This window comes from Erinaceus europaeus, chromosome 3 (genome assembly GCF_950295315.1).
Source record: "Erinaceus europaeus chromosome 3, mEriEur2.1, whole genome shotgun sequence".
Classification (NCBI taxonomy): Eukaryota; Metazoa; Chordata; class Mammalia; order Eulipotyphla; family Erinaceidae; genus Erinaceus; species Erinaceus europaeus.
The window spans coordinates 15,763,628-15,784,014 of NC_080164.1; the positions used below are offsets into that span (position 1 = coordinate 15,763,628).

The 20,387-nt window shown below is 43.3% G+C and overlaps 1 protein-coding gene across 9 annotated transcripts in view; it reads right to left on the reverse strand.

Moving 5' to 3' along the window:
* The window catches only part of DTNB (dystrobrevin beta), a 281,464-nt gene that overhangs the window by 68,980 nt on the left and 192,097 nt on the right, over positions 1 to 20,387 (reverse strand). For 6 of the 9 annotated variants that reach the window (XM_060186697.1, XM_060186693.1, XM_060186698.1 and 3 more), the window contains 2 exons: positions 6,555 to 6,644; positions 2,038 to 2,125 (listed from right to left, as the gene is read on the reverse strand). The exons of 1 other annotated variant lie outside the window; for it this stretch is intronic. In XM_060186697.1, coding sequence (XP_060042680.1) covers positions 2,038 to 2,125; positions 6,555 to 6,644 — 178 coding nt within the window. The remainder of the gene's footprint in view (positions 1 to 2,037; positions 2,126 to 6,554; positions 6,645 to 20,387) is intronic. 2 more of the 9 variants (XM_060186696.1, XM_060186695.1) reach the window with 1 other exon arrangement.

Here is a 20,387-nt window from a genome sequence, read left to right on the forward strand (position 1 = left end):
TTCCCTAGATTTATGTGTCTATGATTTGTTTCTTTTCTCTCACAGCTGGATATGTAACTGGCATATACCACTGCATAACTTTAAGGTTTTCTTTAATTTCTCTGATTAACATAGAAAACATTGTTAAATTTTCAGCCTTGAGATCTTTCATTAAATTTGTCCATGATTGTGGGAGTCGGGGAGTAGCACAGCAGGTTAAGCGCAGGTGGCGCAAAGTGCAAGGACCAGCATAAGGATCCCAGTTCGAGCCCCCCGCTCCCCACCTGCAGGGGAGTCGCTTCACAGGCGGTGAAGCAGGTTTGCAGGTGTCTATCTTTCTCTCTCCTTCTCTGTCTTCCCCTCCTCTCTCCATTTCTCTCTGTCCTATCCAACAACGACAACATCAACAATAACTACAACAATAAAAACAACAAGGGCAACAAAAAGGAAATAAATTAATTAAAATTATTTTTTCCATGATTATCTGATTTTTAAAAATGGTAATGGTATTTGAAAATGGTATTTTTCTGGGGCCAGGTGGTGGCATACCTGGTTGAGTACATATATTACAATGTGCAAGGATCCAGGGTCAAGCCTCTGGTCCCCACCTGCAGGGAGATAGCTTTGTGAGTGGTGAAGCAGTGTTGCAGGTGTCTCTCTGTCTCTCACCCTCTGTATCTCCCCCTTCCCTCTCCGGTTCTGGCTGTACCTATCAAATAGAAATATAGTTAAAAAAAAAACCTTAAAAAAAGAAAATGGTATTTTCCCCAATTAAAATTTCTATTTGTTCATAGGATATTGACAATTCGGGAGTCGGGCTGTAGCACAGCGGGTTAAGCGCAGGTGGCGCAAAGCGCAAGGACCAGAGTAAGGATCCCGGTTCGAGCCCCCGGCTCCCCACCTGCAGGGGAGTCGCTTCACAGGCGGTGAAGCAGTTCTGCAGGTGTCTATCTTTCTCTCCCCCTCTCTGTCTTCCCCTCCTCTCTCCATTTCTCTCTGTCCTATCCAAAAAAAAAACAACAACAAGGACAACAATAATAACTACAACAATAGAACAACAAGGGCAACAAAAAGGATATTGACAATTCATCTTTACTTTACTTGATCAGGAACTGTAGTGGTTTACTAGTCCCATGATCTTTTTAAACAGACTATCTTGTTTTTTCTTCTTGATTTCATTAATTTTTTTTTAATCTTTATTTATTGGGTAGAGACAGCCAGAAATTGAGAGGGAAGGAGGTGACAGGGAGAAAAAGATATACCTGAAGCACTGCTTCACCACTTGCAAAACTTTCCTCCTGCAGGTGGGGACCCGAGGCTTGAACCTGGGTCCTTAAGCACTGTACATGTTCACTCAACCAGGTGCACCACCACCCAGCCCCAATTTCATTTTTTTTTAAAAAGTGATATTGTAAGTAAAATTAAAGGTGACTACAGTCCCTTCCCTAAGCCCACTCCCATCCTTCTATCCTGAATCTCCTTAGTGTTATCTTTGCTATCTACTTAACATTCATCAATGAAAGTAATGCTACTTCCTGCTACTCTACTGGAACACTCCAAAGCCTTTTATTTTGTTTTTTTTTTAATTTTTCGTATTTATTTACTTACTTTCCCTTTTGTTGCCCTCGTTTTTCATTATTGTTGTTGATGTCATCGTTGTTAGATCAGACACAGAGAAACGGAGAGAAGACAGAGAGGGGGAGAGAAAGATAGACACCTGCAGACCTGCTTCACTGCCTATGAAGCAACTCCCTTGCAGGTGAGGAGCCAGGGACTCGAACCAGCATCCTTATGCCGGTCCTTGCTCTTAACCTGCTGCACTACCGCCCGACTCCCCAAAGCCATTTATCTATCTACCTATCTACCTACCTACCTACCTATCTATCTATCTATCTATCTATCTATCTATCTATCTATCTATCTATCTATCAGAGCACTGCTCAGTTCTGGCTTATGGTGGTGCAGGGGGACTGAATCTGGGACTCTGAAGCCTCAGGCACGAGAGTCTCTCTGCATAACCATTGTGCTATGTACCCCTGAAGCCCTCTATTTACTCACCACATTTCCTGCCTCTGCAGCCAGCCGAGCAGCATAGCGAGCTATGAGTCGGTGCTCCTCGTCCAGTCGACTAGGACTGTCCAGGACACTGCCAAGAAGAGAAAAATCCAGCACCAGTCTATTAAACATCTGCTATTCCTGCTTCTTTCTCAGAAAGAACAAATGAGAAAGAAACTTGTAAAACATGAATATTAGCAAAAGAAAAAGAGGCCTGGGTCTATGAGGAGCCCACCACGTCACTTCTCTGCCGCAGCACGCCCTCACACAGACAAGGGGGGGCCCTTCTATTTTAATTAATTCAAGGGCTGGGAAAGATGGGGTAGCCATAGAATCTTACAGAGAGATTCCTAATCAAATGCTTTGAATTATACATGGGTCCTGAGGGGGGGGGGGGAAACAACTAAAGAATTGTAAGAAACTGAGGGTTGATTTAAAAAAAAAAAGCACAGTGAATACTGGCTGAGCAGAACCAAGGCACCACAGCTAGGGTAGGCCAAATATATTGTAAAGTTGTAGTCCCATGGTATCAAACATATCCTTTCCATGACTCTATTTATTTATTTATTTATTTATTTATTGCCTCCAGGGTTATTGCTGGGGCTCAGTGCCTGCACTACGAATCCACTGCTCCTGGAGGCTATTTTTTCCCTTTTGTTGCCCTTGTTGTAGTTATTACTACTGTTGTTATTGCTATCCTTGCTGTCGGATAGGACAGAGAGAAATGGAGAGAGGAGGGGAAGACAGAGAGGGGGGAGAAAGACAGACACCTGCAGACCTGCCTTACCGCCTGTGAAGCGACCCCCCTTCAGGTGGGAAACACAGGACTTGAACTGGGATCCTTACAATGTATGCTTAACCCCAGGTGCTACTGCTCGGCCCCCTTTTATCATTCTTGATCCACTACTCCTTAACAAGAGAACCAATACTGCAAAAATTCAAAGATTTACTTAACTGGGATTATTCTATACCTGGAGGAAAGATGGCCCTTGAGGAGAAAACTGGGTCCATGTGTATGTGATGTTAATATGGAGCTCTTAACTGATTATAAAATAACTGACTCTAATTTGAGATCTTACATCCACTACTATAATCCATTTACGGCACTCACTAGGGACTGGAGCTAAATACTCCTTAAATCTGAAAGATGCTTTAAATTCTTTTACTTTTCTTTTTCTAACCAGAGCACTATTCAACTCTGGCTTTTGATGCTGAAGACTGAGCCGGGGAACTTGGAGCCTCAGGGCAAGAAACTCTTCTGTAAAACCACTATACTATTTCCCTAGACCCAGCAGATTTTTTTTTTTTTTTTTAAGATTTTACTTATTTATGAGAAAGATAGGAGAGAGAAAGAACCAGACATCACTCTGGCACATGTGCTGCCAGGGATCGAACTCAGGACCTCTTTCTTCAGAGTCCAAAGCTTTATCATTGCGCCACCTCCCAGACCACCAGATTCTTTAAAATAAGAATGATGATGACAATTACAGGAAATGGCTACTGTAACCTGCCTCTGCTTTGGCCAAAGATTTGTGAAATTGCAAAACCCCCTGATTTAAAATGAGCAAAATGGGGACCGGGTGGTGGCGCACCTGGTTAAGCACACATGTTACAGTGTACAAGGACCCAGGTTCAAGCCCTCGGTCCCCACCTGCAGAAGGAAAGCTTTGCAAGTGGGGAAGCAGGGCTGCAGGTGTCTCTCTCTCTCTCTCCTTCTCTATCTCCCCTACCCTCTCGATTTCTGACGATCTCTATAATAAATAAAGATAATAAAAAAAATTAAAAAATAAAATAAAATGAGCAAAATGACAGGTAATTTAAAAAAAATTAAACTGAGTTAAAACTCATCAAATCTCATCATAATTACTGAAGGAAGTCAGGGAAGGGTGGTGTTAAATCAATGGAGTGCCTGCTCATTTTTTTGTATACAATCAATTATATTACCCTATTTTTCTATATTTCTATCTCAATGGCTAGATCTTTTAGTGTATGTCCTGCTGAAGCAAGACTTACAGGTAATTCTTTAAACTTGATCTGTCCTCTAGGAGGGATCTTATTTTTTTAATGGGCTGTAAGTCTTCTGCTGAAGATACTTTTCAACACTTTAATTTTAGGTGTACAAATATGTCAGTCTCCAGTAATTCAATCATCCTTTCAAATGGTGACCTTTACTAGATAATGAAAAAAAAAATTCATACTTTAGGGTTCAGGCCTCAAGGTCAGAACTATATATATATATTATTTTAACCAGCGCACTACTCAGCTCTGGCTTATGGGGGAAGGGACTGAACCTGGGACTTCGGAGTCTCAGGGTATGAAAGTCTCTTTGCATAACCATTATGGTATCTACCCTCTGAACTGTAATATTTGTACCTCAAGCATTGGTTTGCAGTAGAAAAACAATCTTTCCCTTTTAAATAAACAACAGAAAAATTAACAAGAGGAATGGTTATCATGGAGAGATTGGCAGCTTTTGAAGTAGGATTTAGAAAGTGGCCGACAGCTGGCCAGAGATAAAATAGGTTCCTCTGTGCAAAAAGAGTTCTTCCTTATCCATGACATTCCATCTCCCAAAATAGGAAGGCTAAGTCTATTTGTCATTTATTACCAAATATGGGTGACTTGCCTATTTTACCTGGCTATAATTTCTGCCAGATTATAGAATTTCATGTTGGTGATATGCTTAAGGTCAACGGAAATTATAATGGAAATTTGAAAGGTTTCTTATTCTTCTGCTTAAATTGATTTTCTTTTTCAGAATTAGCCAATCTGTGACTTTTTGACGGAAGTATGATGGTTACTCTTTAGTCCTCCTGTTCTCCCAGGCCTCCTAGCCTCCAGTTCTTGTTCAAGAATCCTAAATCAAGTCCTAAATCATGAGGTTTGAGAATCTTGGACAAACCCACCATAAATTTCTTGGGCTCATATAATGGGCAACAGTTTCTAATAATCTCCTGTTATTTTTGCAGTGGAAACCCTCAATCACTGGGATAACTGCCCTTTGTGAGAATAAGTAAGCTATCCTTCCAGGGTTGAGGCTGTGCTCTATCCCTAGAGACCAAGGCGCTAGGTCAGAGTACATGGAAATCATCTTTGTGATACAATACCAGGCCTGTCCCTCCCTTTCTCCCCTCTTTTCTGCAGGATAATGCAGGATAAGCCTATTAAACACATCTGGGAGGTAGGAGAAGCTTACAGTTTCTTGAAAGCTTCAGAGATAGGCAAGTGCCCACAAATGATAGCACAGCTTAGTCATACTGTGAAAATGATGGGGAAAAGTATGAAGTATAATGCTAAAAATTGTCTTTTTCAAATATATAATTCTCACAGTGATTATTTTATTTTTCTGTTATCATGCAGAATAAGATCAAGGTCAAATGACCTTCCCATAGAGCTAGCCTGTATTATAGGCAAAACAAAGATGGAAATTTAAGACTCTAGTCATTCGTGTCTTTAGTTTATAAAATATGGCCTTCTCTCTGAGAAGAAGAATGTGAGTAGTCGAGCACAATGAGTCTTCTCTGCTGCTGTGCAGAGGGGATGGATGGCCTTCAATATTCCAGCTTTACCTGCCTTTCTTGTAGAGTGATTGTGGATATTGGCTTGGGTCTGCCTGGATAGAATAGCAGTTTGTTTAGTGACTACTAAGGGTGAACTTTATTGCAGCAGCAATGATCAAATATTTTTCCAGCCTAACCCATCCAGGGTTCGGTCATAGTCCCATGTTAAAAGTGAGTCACTATCAGTAGGTTTCAAGGAGAGAACCTATGAGGCTAATCTAATACATATTGTCATTGTCACATGAGGAAGCATCCATAATTTGGGAAAGTTCTTGGCGGGGGCGGGGGTAGATAGCATAATGATTATGCAAAGAGACTCTCATTCCTAAGGCGCTAAAGTCCCAGGTTCAATCCTGGCACCACCATAAACCAGAGCTGAGCAGTGCTCTGGTTAAAAACAAAAATAAAATTTTAAAAAAGTTCTCTCAGATGACAATAATTCAATACAGAAACCCAACAATAACCAACAATGACTCATGTGGGGAACAAATTAAGATGTGACATGTATGATACAACACGGTGATGATACTGAGATTACACAAAGTGAGATATCTGTGGGCTAATCAACTCTGAACTTCACAGGTCAATAGAAATTTCATTATCAGGCCGGGATGAACAGGAAGAGGTTGCATCAAATCCCTCTGTAAAGGGACAACTTTGGGACTGTGTTTCTCTCTGAGGTTTAGTCACTCTTTCCTTATAGTCTGAGGAGGTGAATGCCACTTTAGAGGGGAGTTTCTGACTGGATGCTGAGGTAAGTGTCTGGACTTGGCAAGCCTCCTTTTAATGCTTGAGCAATTAAACTCCACCAAACATAGCTGGTAGCTTCTAAAAAAAAAAAAAAAAAGCCCAGATGCAGAGTTTCTTCCTGCTGCTGGCAGTCCTGGTCACAGCTCACCCTTCCTCCCTCCCTCAACCCTTGGCCACTTGCCTGACTGCGGGTGCAGCCTTCCTACTAACCGTGCACAATGCTGCAGACGGGCCACATAGGAGGCGATCAGCGCATGCTCATCGGCCAAGTGACTGGGTGTGTCCCCGCTATACTGCAACCTAGGGACACCAGGGGCAAAGACAGCAAGCATGACACAGACACAGAGAGCAAGAAATGCACATGGATTAAAATGGGCAAACTTGAAAAAAAAAACAGAACAAAAATAATGAATCACAGTAAGGAAAATGATAAGCAAAACCACAGTGCATGATGGGATTGGCATCAGACTGTAGAGACTACACCTCACAACCCTGTGAACAAACACTGGTTTCCGGAGATGGTGGGGAACAGACACGACAACTCCAGAGGAGAAGCCAAGGTGGGGGCACCAAGGAGCTTTGCCGGCAGCCTTGTCCACATCACGGGCCCAGGGATGTGGGGCCTGTCAGGAGGCGCCCAGGGAAGCTGAGATGGAATGGTCTGTTTGGCATCACTAAGTAGCTCTGGAAGTTGTCTATAGCTTCTATCCACATGTGCAATTTGCAATGGTGTCACAAGGTATCAGCGCAACCACATTTTATTTCTATAGTATACTACTGTTAGCATCATTCTATCTCCCCTCATGAAATTGGCAATAAGACCAAGTTTATTAAAACTGAACCTAACTGTAAGACAACAACAAATATATTCTGAGTGAGGCTCTTTCTTATAGATACACTGGAAGTCTTTGAAGCATACATTTTTCCCCTTAAAATGTACTTTATTTATTTTTTAAGAATAGACAGACACAGACCAAAGCACTGCTCAGCTCTTCTTATGGTTAAGATTGAACCCAGGACTCCAAAATAAAAATACAGCTATAGGTATGAGTGTATTTAGTGTATGTCAGGGCTATGTACAGTGACCCACGCTCAAGACCCTAGTCTCTACCTGCAGGGCGGAAGTTTCATGAGTGGTGAAGCAGTAAAGCATACTATTGAAAGAAAATGTCTGCTAAGTGGCTAAAGTGCTAGACTTAGAAGCATGAGGTCCCAAGTTCAATCATAGGCATCATATGCGCCAGTGTGGTGCTAACTGGCTGTCTGTCTTCTTTCTCTAGCTATCACAAATAAACAATGTTAAAACATGAATGAAATAGAGTGATCTAATAACCAGCGCGTGTATGCCCACCATCATCAAACTTCAACAAAAATCATTTCTCCGTTTACTCTGGACCAATGTGCTATCCATTGCTCCACAGAGCCCTGCATATGGGCCCAGATCAAATCGATGGGGTTTACAGTTTACAATATTTATACACCGTTTTCATATTTAGGAGCTATTCTCTTTCCCTGATCCAGCTTTCTAGTCCTTTTTCCAACTATGACACCATCTCCCCAGACAATAACCTGGGTCCACCTGCATACTAGATGTCAGGCTCAGGCAAAAACTAGTAAAGTCATGGGCCCCTTGGAATATACCTAAAGTAGACCTACTAGCTTTTTCCAAAATGGAAACCCCAAATCTTTATCTGCAAAATTCCTGCCTTTAGGCTCATGATTAGTCAACAATTTGTTCTGCTTTATATCTTAACTATTTTTTAGTCACCAGGTTACACATGAAACCATGATGCCAACCTGACTTCCCTGGGGAGACAACCCCACCAATGTCTCTTGGAGCCCTGAATCCCTAGAGCCTTGCCCCACTAGGGAAAGAGAGAGACAGGCTGGGAGTATGGATCAACCTGCCAAAGCCCATGTTCAGCGGGGAAGCAATTACAGAAGCCAGACCTTCCACCTTCTGCACCCCATAATGACCCTGGGCCCATACTCCCAGAGGGATAAAGAACAGGAAAGCTTTCAAGGGAGGGGAGGGGATATGAAGTTCGGGTGGTGGGAACTGCTTGGAATTGCACCCCTCTTATCCTATGGTTATGTCAATATTTCCATCTTATGAATAAAACTTGAAAAAAAAAACATTTCTCAACTAGTTCATCTAGTCTTCCTTCCCTCAACTTTTTGTGCAGGTAGGATGAGAATGGAGCAAATACCAGGCAATCAATTTCTATATTGGTAAATCTATCAGATGATAAAAAAATTACATATTCTCGACACCATTATCATGCCTATTTGTTTTGTTTTGTTTAAGCAGATCACTGTTGAACTCTGTGTTAAGGTGGAGCTAACACCTAAACTATTTTTTTTACAGTCATTTTTTAAAAATATTTTATTTTATTTATTTATTCCCTTTGGTTGCCCTTGTTGTTTTATTGTTGTAGTTATTATTGTTGCTGTCGTCGTTGTTGGATAGGACAGAGAGAAACGGAGAGAGGAGGGGAAGACAGAGAGGGGGAGAGAAAGATAGACACCTGCAGACCTGCTTCACCGCCTGTGAAGCGACTCCCCTGCAGGTGGGGAGCCGGGGTTCGAACTGGGATCCTTATGCCGGTCCTTGTGCTTTGCGCCACCTACGCTTAACCCGCTGCGCTACAGCCCAACTCCCCACACCTTAACTATTTTAACAAGAATTCTTTGATATCTGAGAACATTTGATAATTTCTTTCAATCTTAAAAATATATCCTCTTCGTTAAAATCAAGATCCAAAAAAGGCCCCCAATGTGCATTTGATTGACATGTTTCCTTTCTGTTTGTGTTTGATTGATAGGTTTCTGTTTTTAACCTATATCTGCTCTTCGTTCAGCTTGTATCTCTCATGCCATTTATTTGTGATGAAAACAGGTTATTTGGTAGTGTAACTTCCATTCTGGATTTGAATAATTGTCTCTTGTTCTATCAGTCTGTTTCTCCATCTCATGTGACTTAGATCTGCAGGCTTGATTAAAGTTTTGGTTTTGCTTTTGAAAATAAGTTAGAATCCATCACAGTTAGTAATGAAAGAGGCATCACACAATGGAATGTAAATACTGGTCAGCAGATTCTGATGTAACATCAGGCTACATCTCTCCATTACCAAGTCCCCTGTCGTCTACTATTCAACTGGCTATTACTAGTGATTCTTACTTAAATGCATGATTTCACTAGGGGCTACTAAATGTTGATTTTCAAATTCTGTCTTCTTTTCTGCATTTGTTGGTTTTCTTTGTTTATCTTGAAATACTGCTTATCCCAGAAGTTAAAAAAAAAAGTTGTTTCTTTATCCCCTCAGAGTCCTCCCCAGATTTCTTTGTCTCCATCCCACCCTCCGCTGAGGTAGTCAGCAGCAAGGCAGCCCACACCCGGTGTCTGTGCCCAGGCTACGAAACAGTATTCCAACTCCAGTGACCTCATGATCCTTTCTGTCATGGGACAGTGGGCAGCATCTTGACCCGGCCCAGGCATTAACCTGCAACCTGGTAGATGCTTTTTTTTCTTTTTTACAAATAAATTCACAGCTGTTATTATTTAACAAAAATTAAAATAATTAGTGCCCTAGCATATGTCAGTGGGTACTAAATAATTTTCTATTATTATTATAAACTCAGATTTTTAAAAATGCATTTGATGTGCTTAAATCTACTATAATTAGCATTTAGATGCTCAAAGTTGGACTAGTAGGATTTTTTTTTTTTGGGGGGGGTCTGTTTTTTTAAAATATTTATTTATTTATTCCCTTTTGTTGCCCTTGTTTTATTGTTGTAGTTATTGATGTCGTTGTTGTTGGACAGGGCAGAGAAAAATGGAGAGAGGAGGGGAAATGGAGATAGAGAGGGAGAGAGAAAGATAGACACCTGCAGACCTGCTTCACCGCCTGTGAAGCAAGTTCCCTGCAGGTGGGGAGCTGGGGGTTCGAACCAGGATCCTTCTTCCGGTCCTTGTGCTTTGCGCCACCTGCGCTTAACCCGCTGAGTTACAGCCCCATTCCCCGGCTGGTAGGTTTTCTGTAAGCAGTCACCTATGCTTTTCTGAATATGCAATATGTCTTACTAGTTTTCACTTGGTATAACGAAGTGCCTCAGTCGTACCTTGTGGATAAATACACATTTGTGAGCAACCATTTTTTCTTTGAGGCCCTCGGTTCCCTTTACTTGAAAAGACTACTTAGAGACCAACGCCAGCATATTAGGATGCTCACTGTTCTTGGGTTGTAATGTTTTGAGGATTTCACAATAGATGGAGCTAGGAGATTAACCTATTTCAGAAATAAGAAAAAGCAACTTCTCTCAGTACTTTCAGATACTGCCCCATTTTCTTCAAGCTTACCCTGTTTTTAATGAGAAGTACAGGAATAATCTTTGTTCTCTGGTATTTAACAAGTTCATTTTTTTTCTAGCTGCTTTAAATAGTTTTTCTTTATCACAGCTTTTCAAAATTTGATTGTGATGTGCCCTGGTTTGATTGTGATATGCCTCTGTATTTATCCTGCTTAGAGTGAGCTGAGCTTCTTGCAACAAGGTTCATAGTCTTCATCAAAGTTTTTAAAACCGAAAAATGCAGAAATAACTTTTCCATCAATGTCTTATTTTCTCTCCACTCTGTCAGACTGCTTGACATCATCCAATAGGTCCAAGGTTTTATTTAGGTCATTTTTCTCACTGTGCTTCATTTTTGGATAGTTTGCATTGCTGTGCCTTTAAAGTTTGTAAACTTTTCTTCTACTTACTATTATGTTCACTAAATTGTCCTTTTCAACTCTGTACATTCTATTTTTTACTTATAATGTTTAATTGAAGCACAGTATATGTGCAGAAAAATTACACAATTACATTCACACTTTGCTCTTTTTGGTCTCTTCCAATTTTCTCATTACATTTCCTATTTCCTTTGTATTTTTCATACAAATCACAGCTGCGTTAAACCCATGTCTGTTCACATCACACCTGCTATTTATTTACTTATTTACTGCCACCAGGGTTATCTCTAGGGTTTGATGCCGGCACAATAAACCCACTGCTCCTGACAGCAGTTTTTTTTTTTTTTTCCATTTTAATTTGATAGGGCATAGAGAAATTGAGAGGGGAGGGGAAAATATAGAGACTATAGAGGGGAAGAGAAAGATAGACACCTGCAGACTTGCTTCACCAATGGTGAAGCGTGTTCTCCCCCTCCCCACACACACACATACATGAGAAGAGGGGGCTTGAACCCAGGTCCTTGTGCATGGTAACAGGTACTCTCAACTGGGTGTGCCATCATGCCACCCCACACCTGCTATTTCTGGCTCTGCATACAAGATTGCTTTTCTTTTGGTCACAGGCCCATACCTTGCTGCTGCTTCCTGGACCTTCTAATTTTTCACTGATTGGTGGAAACTGAGGATATTATGTTGTTTGTATATCCAGAAATGTTTGTTGTTTTTTCCTAAAGAATCTGGCACTCAGGTTAATTTACTTTGAACAGACTGATCATTTTGAAGTTTATTTCTAAGGCTTCATCAGTACAGGTCTAAAGTAAGCTTTCTCTAGGGGGGGGTTTTCAACCTGCTTCAAAGATGTGTCTTCTTTGAGGTCTTCAGCTGAAGGCCCCGAGAGACACCAGTGACGGCTCTCTGCTCTGGTTAGCTGGAGCTCAAAACGATGGTGTGAGCTCAGGTAGTTGTTCCACTTTCTTATCAGCAGGAGTTGTTCTTACCCTGTTAGCTGTTCTTTGCTAGGCTTCGGAACTCCCAATTAAATACAGCTTACTTTTCAGTCAATGACTCTGGGGGACCTCTCCGCAGGTTTACAGGACTCTTTTTTTGCATAATTATTTCTCTCTGTTATTCTGCTTAGCAAACTCTAGCCTCTCCGAACTCTTAATTTCTGCCTCCTCATTCTCAGCAATTCTGCTTTGTTCTGCCTATATTCTGCTCTGGTGCTTCCAGGCAGGACATCTGGGCAGTCAGTCACAGGGTTCCACTTATTTTCCTACGCCAAGGGTTAGCCCTGCTCTGCATACTGACCTCTCAAAACTGTTGTTTCTCATGTTCAGACCTTTTTTCTTTCTTTCTTTTATTTTATTTATTTTATTTTTGAGAGAGATGCAGAGAGAGAAAGACAGAGAGAAATACCAGAGCATTACACAGCTCTGACTTATTAAACCTGGGACTTAGGAGCCTCAGCTATGAGAGTCTCTTTGCATAACCATCATGCTATCTACTTCTGCCCCCGACCTGTTTTCTACTGGTTTATACTGGGAGAACTAATCTGTTATCAGTTACTTCATGATGGCCAAAGTAGAAGTTTTATCTGTAGTAACTCCCCCCTTCCCTCATCACCACCACCACCAGGGGTTTGGAGCCTGCACAACTCCATGACTCCCAGAGAACAAATATTTCTCTCTTATCTTTCTGATTTTTTAAATAAAATATTTATTTTCCCTTTTGTTACCCTTGTTGTTTTTTATTGTCATTGTAGTTGTTACTGTTGTTGTTATTGATGTTGTCATTGTTGGATAGGACAGAGAGAAATGGAAAGAGGAGAGAAAGACAGAGGGGGAGAGAAAGACAGACACCTGCAGACCTGCTTCACCACCTGTGAAGTGACTCCCCTGCAGGTGGAGAGCTGGGGCTTGAACTGGGATCCTTACGCCAGTCCTTACGCTTTGTGCCACCTGTGCTTAACCCGCTGAGCTACCGCCTGACTCCCATCTTGCTGCTTTCGGATAGAGGTGAGAGACCAAAGACTGGGGTACAGAAAGAATGAGACACACCTGCAGCACTGCTCTACCTCTGGAACGAAGCATCTCCCTTGCCTGGGGCTTGAACCCAGGTCCCTGCACATGGTAATGTTTATGCTCTGCTGTGTACACCACAACCTATCCCCTGAACACAGTGGACGTTATCAGCTTCCTTGACAGAAATGGCTGAGGCAGAGTTACAGGGAGTGAAAACCCAACCAGAGTGTGCTCCAAAGGGAATGGCAGAACAGAAATTGGCGACATTGATGCTAGGAGCAACAGCCCACTAAACTCCACTTTAGCTTTACTGGAAGAGTGCTATTCAGAACAACTATCAGCGCTGTTGGCCTGACGACTAGGGATCAGGGTCTAAACCCCAATGGATAGCATTAGTAGCAGCTACTACAAGAGGAATGGGGTGTCAGTAGCCATGAATGCTCTATCGTTTGGTTTGATGTGTGGAAGTTATATGTTCTATTCACACTTAAAGGTGTGCTGACAGGGCCAGGTGGTGGTGCCTCTGGTTGAGCATACATGTTACAATGAGCAAGGACCTGGGTTCAAGTCCCCAAGTCCTCACCTGCAGGGGGGAAGCTTTGCAACTGGTAAAGCAGGGCTGCAGGTGTCTCTCTGTCTCTCTCCCTCTCTTTCACTTCGTTCCCTCTCAATTTCTGGCTGTCTCTATCCAATAAAAAAATAAAGATCATTAAAAAAAAAGGTTTGATTGTTTTCTCAGATTTACTTTCTGAATAAACTTTAACAACATAGACATAAAAACATGGTGTACATATATGTGACTGTATATGTTTAATATGTGTACCACATAACTTTCAACTTAGAAAACTATAAAGTTAATCTCATGAAAATAATAACAATATGAAATTAGAGAAATAATAATAGCACAATTTCCAAGCTGTCACATGTCAATTTAACTGAAAGAAGGAGGTGACTTTCATGCCCGACCAAGTGATAACCCTCACAGCACTCCTGGTGGAAAGTGGGCATTTGGCCAATGCATGAGGCTGAACTCAGTAGGGGGTTGGTGTCAGGAGATGCAGACACCACAATGAGCAACCCAGACGTGACTGCTGCTCTCTCGGTGCTAACAGTCCAGCTGAACAGAGGATGATCACAAATGGAAACTGGCCAATGTAGTAAGAGTAACTATGTGAGGGCTGCTGTTTGCCTCTGGGGAAAAAAAAAACATGATGGAATTTTACTGCATCAGGGAAATCAGCAAAAGCAAAGAGTGTATACACACAGATTTTTTTTTTTTTCAGTGAACCCAGGGCTTTGTTTCTGCATGATGTCTCTGGCCTGTCTCTCAGCCTCCCCCCAATTCTGTATATCTTTAGACACAGAGACAGAGTTAGGGGGAGAGGAAAATCAAGACACACACACACACACACACACACACCATTGTGCCATTTTCCACAAGGTTATGTAGGTGCTTTCCATGTGGTGTGGGGGACTGAACCTAAAGACCAAAGTGCAGGAGGGCAAACTAAGCCGCAGTAATGGTCAGCCTCTGGGGACAGAGGCTCCGAGTGGGTGCCGGGAGGGTCTCAGGTAGCATTTCTAAGCACGTGTCTCCCGATGTCTTCAGAACTCCCAGGCTTTTCTGAATCAGACTGTCTAAGAATCAAACCTGGGGACTTTGTGCTTTCCAGGTACCTCCCTGCACTCTTCAGTGTGAACACTGCTCTCTACAATGTCCTGGATGATAATGGCTTCAGTAGATGCTCAAGTGACAGCAAGAAGGTACCTTTGGCCAAGTGTGAAGAGGCGAAGCTGGGGCAGGGATCTGAGTGGGAGGCAGGGTGAAGGGCACACCATGGTGAACAACACAAGCAGGACGAGTGTGCCAGAGGCTCGACCTGGAGTGGCAGTTTAGAGTCTCGGCGTGTGGAACGAATTACTAAGAGGCAGGAGGGAACAGCCAGTGAGAGCACAGGCTCTGGACTCAGGCCGTCCTGGGTTAGGGTCACGCTCTTGCCATTTACAAGCTGTGTGAGCTCGCACACTACCTCACAGCCTCCTTATCTGTGAAACAGTGATATCCAATCTACACAGTGCACGACTGGGATGATTAAATAAGACAACGCAGTTGTCATTATCAGCAAAGTACATGTGGCCTATTGGATACTTTCACTTATACTTATGTTCCTTTGTTCACTCCTAAGATAACCCCACAAAAGAGGCAGTGCTGCAATCCTCATGATTCCACATCTTCAGCTCAGACCCAGAGCTCTGGGATCAGGTGGCTGAGAGCTCACACAGGACCTCCCCACAGCCTCAATCTACCCCCCACTCACACTGTAACATCCAGTCTTGTCCTCACCTGCGTGCTAGTGCCTCAGATCGCTTTTCATAGACACAGAACCGCCACTCAGTCAGACATCACATTAAAAGCTGGGGAGCCTTGCTGCTTTTCCCTGTGCCCCATGCCCACCCCAGCTCAAGTCCTGCTGGTTTGCTTTCTGAACAGTTTCCTTATCGCTTCTCCGCCCCCACCTCCACTGCATTTCTCAGCTGGATTTTCTCAGCAGGTGCCACTCACACTCCTCCAGCAGCCTTCTGACTGGCCCCTCCTCTTCCACGCTCCTACACGACTGTCTCTCTACAGCGCAGTTAGTGACTTCAGTAATGCATCAATGTTGGGGATGATGAAAATGTTCTGAAACCGACTGTGGTGATGGCTGTGCAGCTCTGAACACACCGAGAACAACCACTGGACCGCACACTTAAGCGGGTGGGGTGTGCCATGCGCGAATCATTCTCAATGATCCATTTAGAAAGCAAATTGCCAACTCTGCAGCTGCTGAGCCTGCTATCAGCACTGAACAAGCAGGCCAACAGTGGTGGGCACTGGGAGAAGGGTCTCTCTGGCTGGAGCGAGACCTGCAGTGCTGAACTGGAATCAGACCCTTCAGTGGAGCTCATGTCCTCTAGTTCTTGGCCCTGGACAGATCAGCACGCACTGCTCTAAGATGCCACACACTTGAAGTAATGGAAGATGACAATGCGAGGAAAACACAGGGGAACCAGGAATGAACTGTCGCTTACTTGAGCCGATCCAAGGACTCAAGGGAAAAGTGCTCTGTGGTGGATGGAGACAATGGTTTGGTGGTGAGATGGGAAATTCTACCTCTATTTTCCCCATGAAGGGAGAAAACCAATATTTCCCCCATGAAGGTTGAAAAAGAAAAGAAATCATAGAAAAAGAAAGCTTTCCTAGCTGAGGAAGTACTAGGGAAGAGGTCAACACCAGCAAGAGCTAGAAGACAGGACTTAGCTACCAAAGAAAGTTTGCCGAGTCTTCACCCTTGGGAGCCTAGAGATTAGAGAGGCTTGAGCAGGTCACTGCACGTGGTGGTGGGTCCAAGCAGCTATGGATCACAGCAGAGAGCACCCAGTCTAGTCTGGGGGCTCCAGAGTGGAGGCAGAGTTGAGAAGACAGAATGAGGTGGAAAAGAGAGGAGAACAATGAGGAAGAGGCTGGGGGGGGGGGAGCAGTGGACGCAAAGTGCCATGTGCAGAAACAGGCTGGGGGCCACAGTGCAGGTAACGTGAGCTGTAGAAGGCAGCAGAGGAGTGGGATAGGTAGTCTGACAACCTGGGTTCCTTAAAGTCAGCTCAGAAGGGCTGGTGAGTAGCTTGGGACAATGTGATGCCCCAACATAACATGTCAGCAAACTGAACAGAACACCATCAGTGTGCAGTGGCTAGAGCCACTTGGAAGCAGGAGGCCCCAAGTTTTATCACTGGCCTCAGATATGTCAAAGTGACGCTCTAGTAGTAGTCTCTTTCTCATGGGTAAATAATTTTTAAAACTAAAAAAAAAAAAAGAGTAAGGATGTTTCTGTTTTAAAAAATAATTTAGGTGACTTTGTGAGCCACACTGAGGGGTATGATAAGGGCTTTTTTCTCAAAAACTGCCCAGCCACTAGCCACGTGCAGCTATTTAAATTCTAACTAATTAAGGTTAAATCATATAAATAATTCACTTCCTCTCTCATGCCAGTCAAATTCTAAGTGCTCAATAGCCAGCCAAATGTGGCTGCCATACTGGTTAACATAAGACATGTGCAGACTGTTGCACGGCACTGTCTTACAGAGGAGGGAGCACTGGGGAGCTGTATCTGGGGGAACAGGATAGTCAGCTCTGCATTTCAGAAAAGACAGAACTGGAGTGAGGTAGGGGACAGACTGGAGACTTCCTACAAAGATGCATGAAAACAATCAGAACTTGAACTACAAGCACCGATATGTTCGGAATGCCTGCTCCACTCAACAAAGTTCAAAGGGTTTAATGGTTTGGTATGAAAAGGAGTGAAAAACGATAGTGAGGCATGGTAGGATCACCTAGGGATTTCGGCCTTTTTGCAGGAATTCCCCTACAGGGGCAGTGGCACACCTCAAGGTAGAAAGCATCGCACTGTGTAAAGATACGTGGCAGTGTGTATAAGGTAGCAGGTTCCACTGGTCACCAGTCAGGTGTGAACATGGGCCAGAGTGACCGGGAGAGGCTGGCTGACACAGGCTCCAGGCAGGTCTGGCTCTCCACTGTCCCTCAGGCTCCTTCCAACACAACCTTGCTATCTTTTTGCCCAGCTGTCCTCCTGTATTTTGACCACAAATACCTAACTCCAACCAGGAAAAATGAAATCCTGGGGAACTGCACAACCCTTTCCTGGTTCCCCATTCCCCCTCCCCAAAAAACCCACAAAGCCTGTCTTCACTCCCAGGACTCCTCAGGCACCTCAATGGGAACAGAACAACACTGATCTCAGTCTCTCTCCCCAAACCTGTTCCTTCTCTCCCTCTGCTCTGCTTTGCTCTGCTCTGCTCTGCTGACAACACATAATGGATGTGCTCAGGACTGCAAGCCTCGGCCCAGTGACTGGAAGAGACGGACTATTAGTTACGATGCTTCTGTCACCTTCAATTTTTCACCTGAAGGTTCTAAAGTAGAGACATGGAAATACTCAGGCGTTTTGTTTGTACTAACCTGGGTTAGAATTGCTGAGGGGTTTACCTTAAATGCTTGAATGGAAATGGAATTTAATCCCAACCCAGAAGCAGTTGAGAGCTGGCACTCTGCCCAGGCCATCAGATGGACCCTGGGCAGTTGCCAGCACTAAGGACCCCGCAGGCCCCAAGATTATATGTTAATTTTCAATTACCCTGCTTTTCTAGCTTTCAAAAAAGTTGGAAAAAATAATTGCGGTCTTGCCTTGCTGCAGAGAGGTTTTCATGAAGAATGCATCTAAACTAGTTGTTTCATGACCAGGTTAGAACTCTGGTTACCTTTTGCTTTTTTTAATGAGTTTTTTTCTTTCATGACACTGCTACAGATGTCTCTCTCTCTTCTAAACTTATCTCTGTTCTACCAAATAAAATAAATGAGTATTTCTAAAAGTTTCAACTGATGACATCTTGCCTTTACTTCAAATTCCTAGCAATTGAGGACTACTGGTCCTGACTTAGGCCCTACTATTTCCCTATTACCAGCCGAAGATAGCGTTATGCCCCAACACAACATGTCAGTGAACTGAACAGAACAGCACCAGTGAACCCTCCTGAGAAATGAAAATGAGGTGGCAGGGGGCAAAAGAGTTTGCTGGGGGAGTCAGGCGGTAGCACAGCAGGTTAAACACAGGTGGCACAAAGCACAATGACCGGCATAAGTGTCCTGGTTCGAGTCCCCGGCTCCCCACCTGTACAAGCGGTGAAGCAGGTCTGCAGGCGTCTATCTTTCTCTCACCCTCTCTGTCTTCCCCTCCTCTCTCCATTTCACTCTGTCTTATCCAACAACAATGACATCAACAACAACAATAATAACTACAACGATAAAAACAAGGGCAACAAAAGGGAATAAATACATATTAAAAAATAAGTATCTTAAAAAAGAATTTGCTGGAGCATGTGGAGTTGTGAGGTATTATTTTACTCATACTGTTTTTTGAAGCCTAACATTACATGCCTCCTAGGCACCTCCACCATTTCCAGGGAGAGCAGGTCCTTTTGCTGGGAGAATCTGCCTCCACCCACTCCCAGTTGGGTGGTAGGTACTGTGGTGAGCACAGTCAGCTCCCTTTCAGTCACGCTACCTTATTCTGGATAGAAATGCCTGGGACGAGCTCTCCAGGACAGTGCACTGCTTTGCCAGGTTCGAGCCCAGTCCCCATTGTGTTAAAGGGAACTCTGGTACTGTGGTCTCTTTCACTCTCTCTGCCTTCTCTGTTGAAAGATAAGAAAGAAAAAACAAAAGAGGAAGGAAGGGAAAGAAAGGAAAGAAGAAAGGGAGGAAGGGAGGGAAATAGGGAAGGAAGAAGAGAGGGTGAGAGGGAGGAAGGAAGGAAGGACAAGCTCAGGATGATAACATAGTCCAAGGAGGACCAAAGAACTTTCAATGGGAATTTTCAAATTGGAACCAAGGGAAGGGCCATCCACGTAGCACAGTGAGGTCGCGAAATGAGAATGCACGGCTCTTGTGGCTACATTCCCTGCTCTGTAAAGAAGAACGAAGCGGGCATGTTGTGAATACGAGCAAGGAGCATGAAGGGGTGTGGGGATGGGAGGAAGGAGGAAGGAGATCCAGAAATACTTAAAGAGGGTTCCTTTGTTCTGGCCACCCCCAGAGGCCTAGCCACATACAACCTTGCTCTTCCTTGTCTGATTATGAAAGCCAGCATCATCAACAACAAAATCTTGCTTTTAGTGAGCTAATTCAAACCAAGCTTCAGTCCTTACAGTCAAGAATTCTGACTAACGCAGAAACTGCTATTAGAGGTGGGGAATAGCCATGAGTCGAACAATCTGTTGGTTATTAAACTCGTATCTGATGTATGGCATGTAAAGATCTTCTCCCATTCTGTGAGGGGTCTTTTGGTTTGGGTAGTGGTTTCTTTTGCTGTGAAGAAGCTTTTTAATTTGATGTAGTCCCATAGGTTTATACTTGCCTTAGTCTTCTTTGTAATTGGATTCGTTTCATTGAAGATGTCTTTAAAATGTATGCAGAAAAGAGTTCTGCCAATATTTTCCTCTAAGTATCTGATAGTTTCTGGTCTAACATCCAAGTCCTTGATCCACTTGGAATTTACTTTTGTATTTGGTGAAATACAGTGGTTCAGTTTCATTCTTCTGCATGTTTCAACCCATTTTTTCCAACATCATTTGTTGAAGAGACTCTGCTTTCCCCATTGAATAGTCTGGGCCCCTTTGTCAAAGATTAGATGTCCATAGGTGTGGGGGAATGTATACTATCATGTCATCTGCAAATAGGG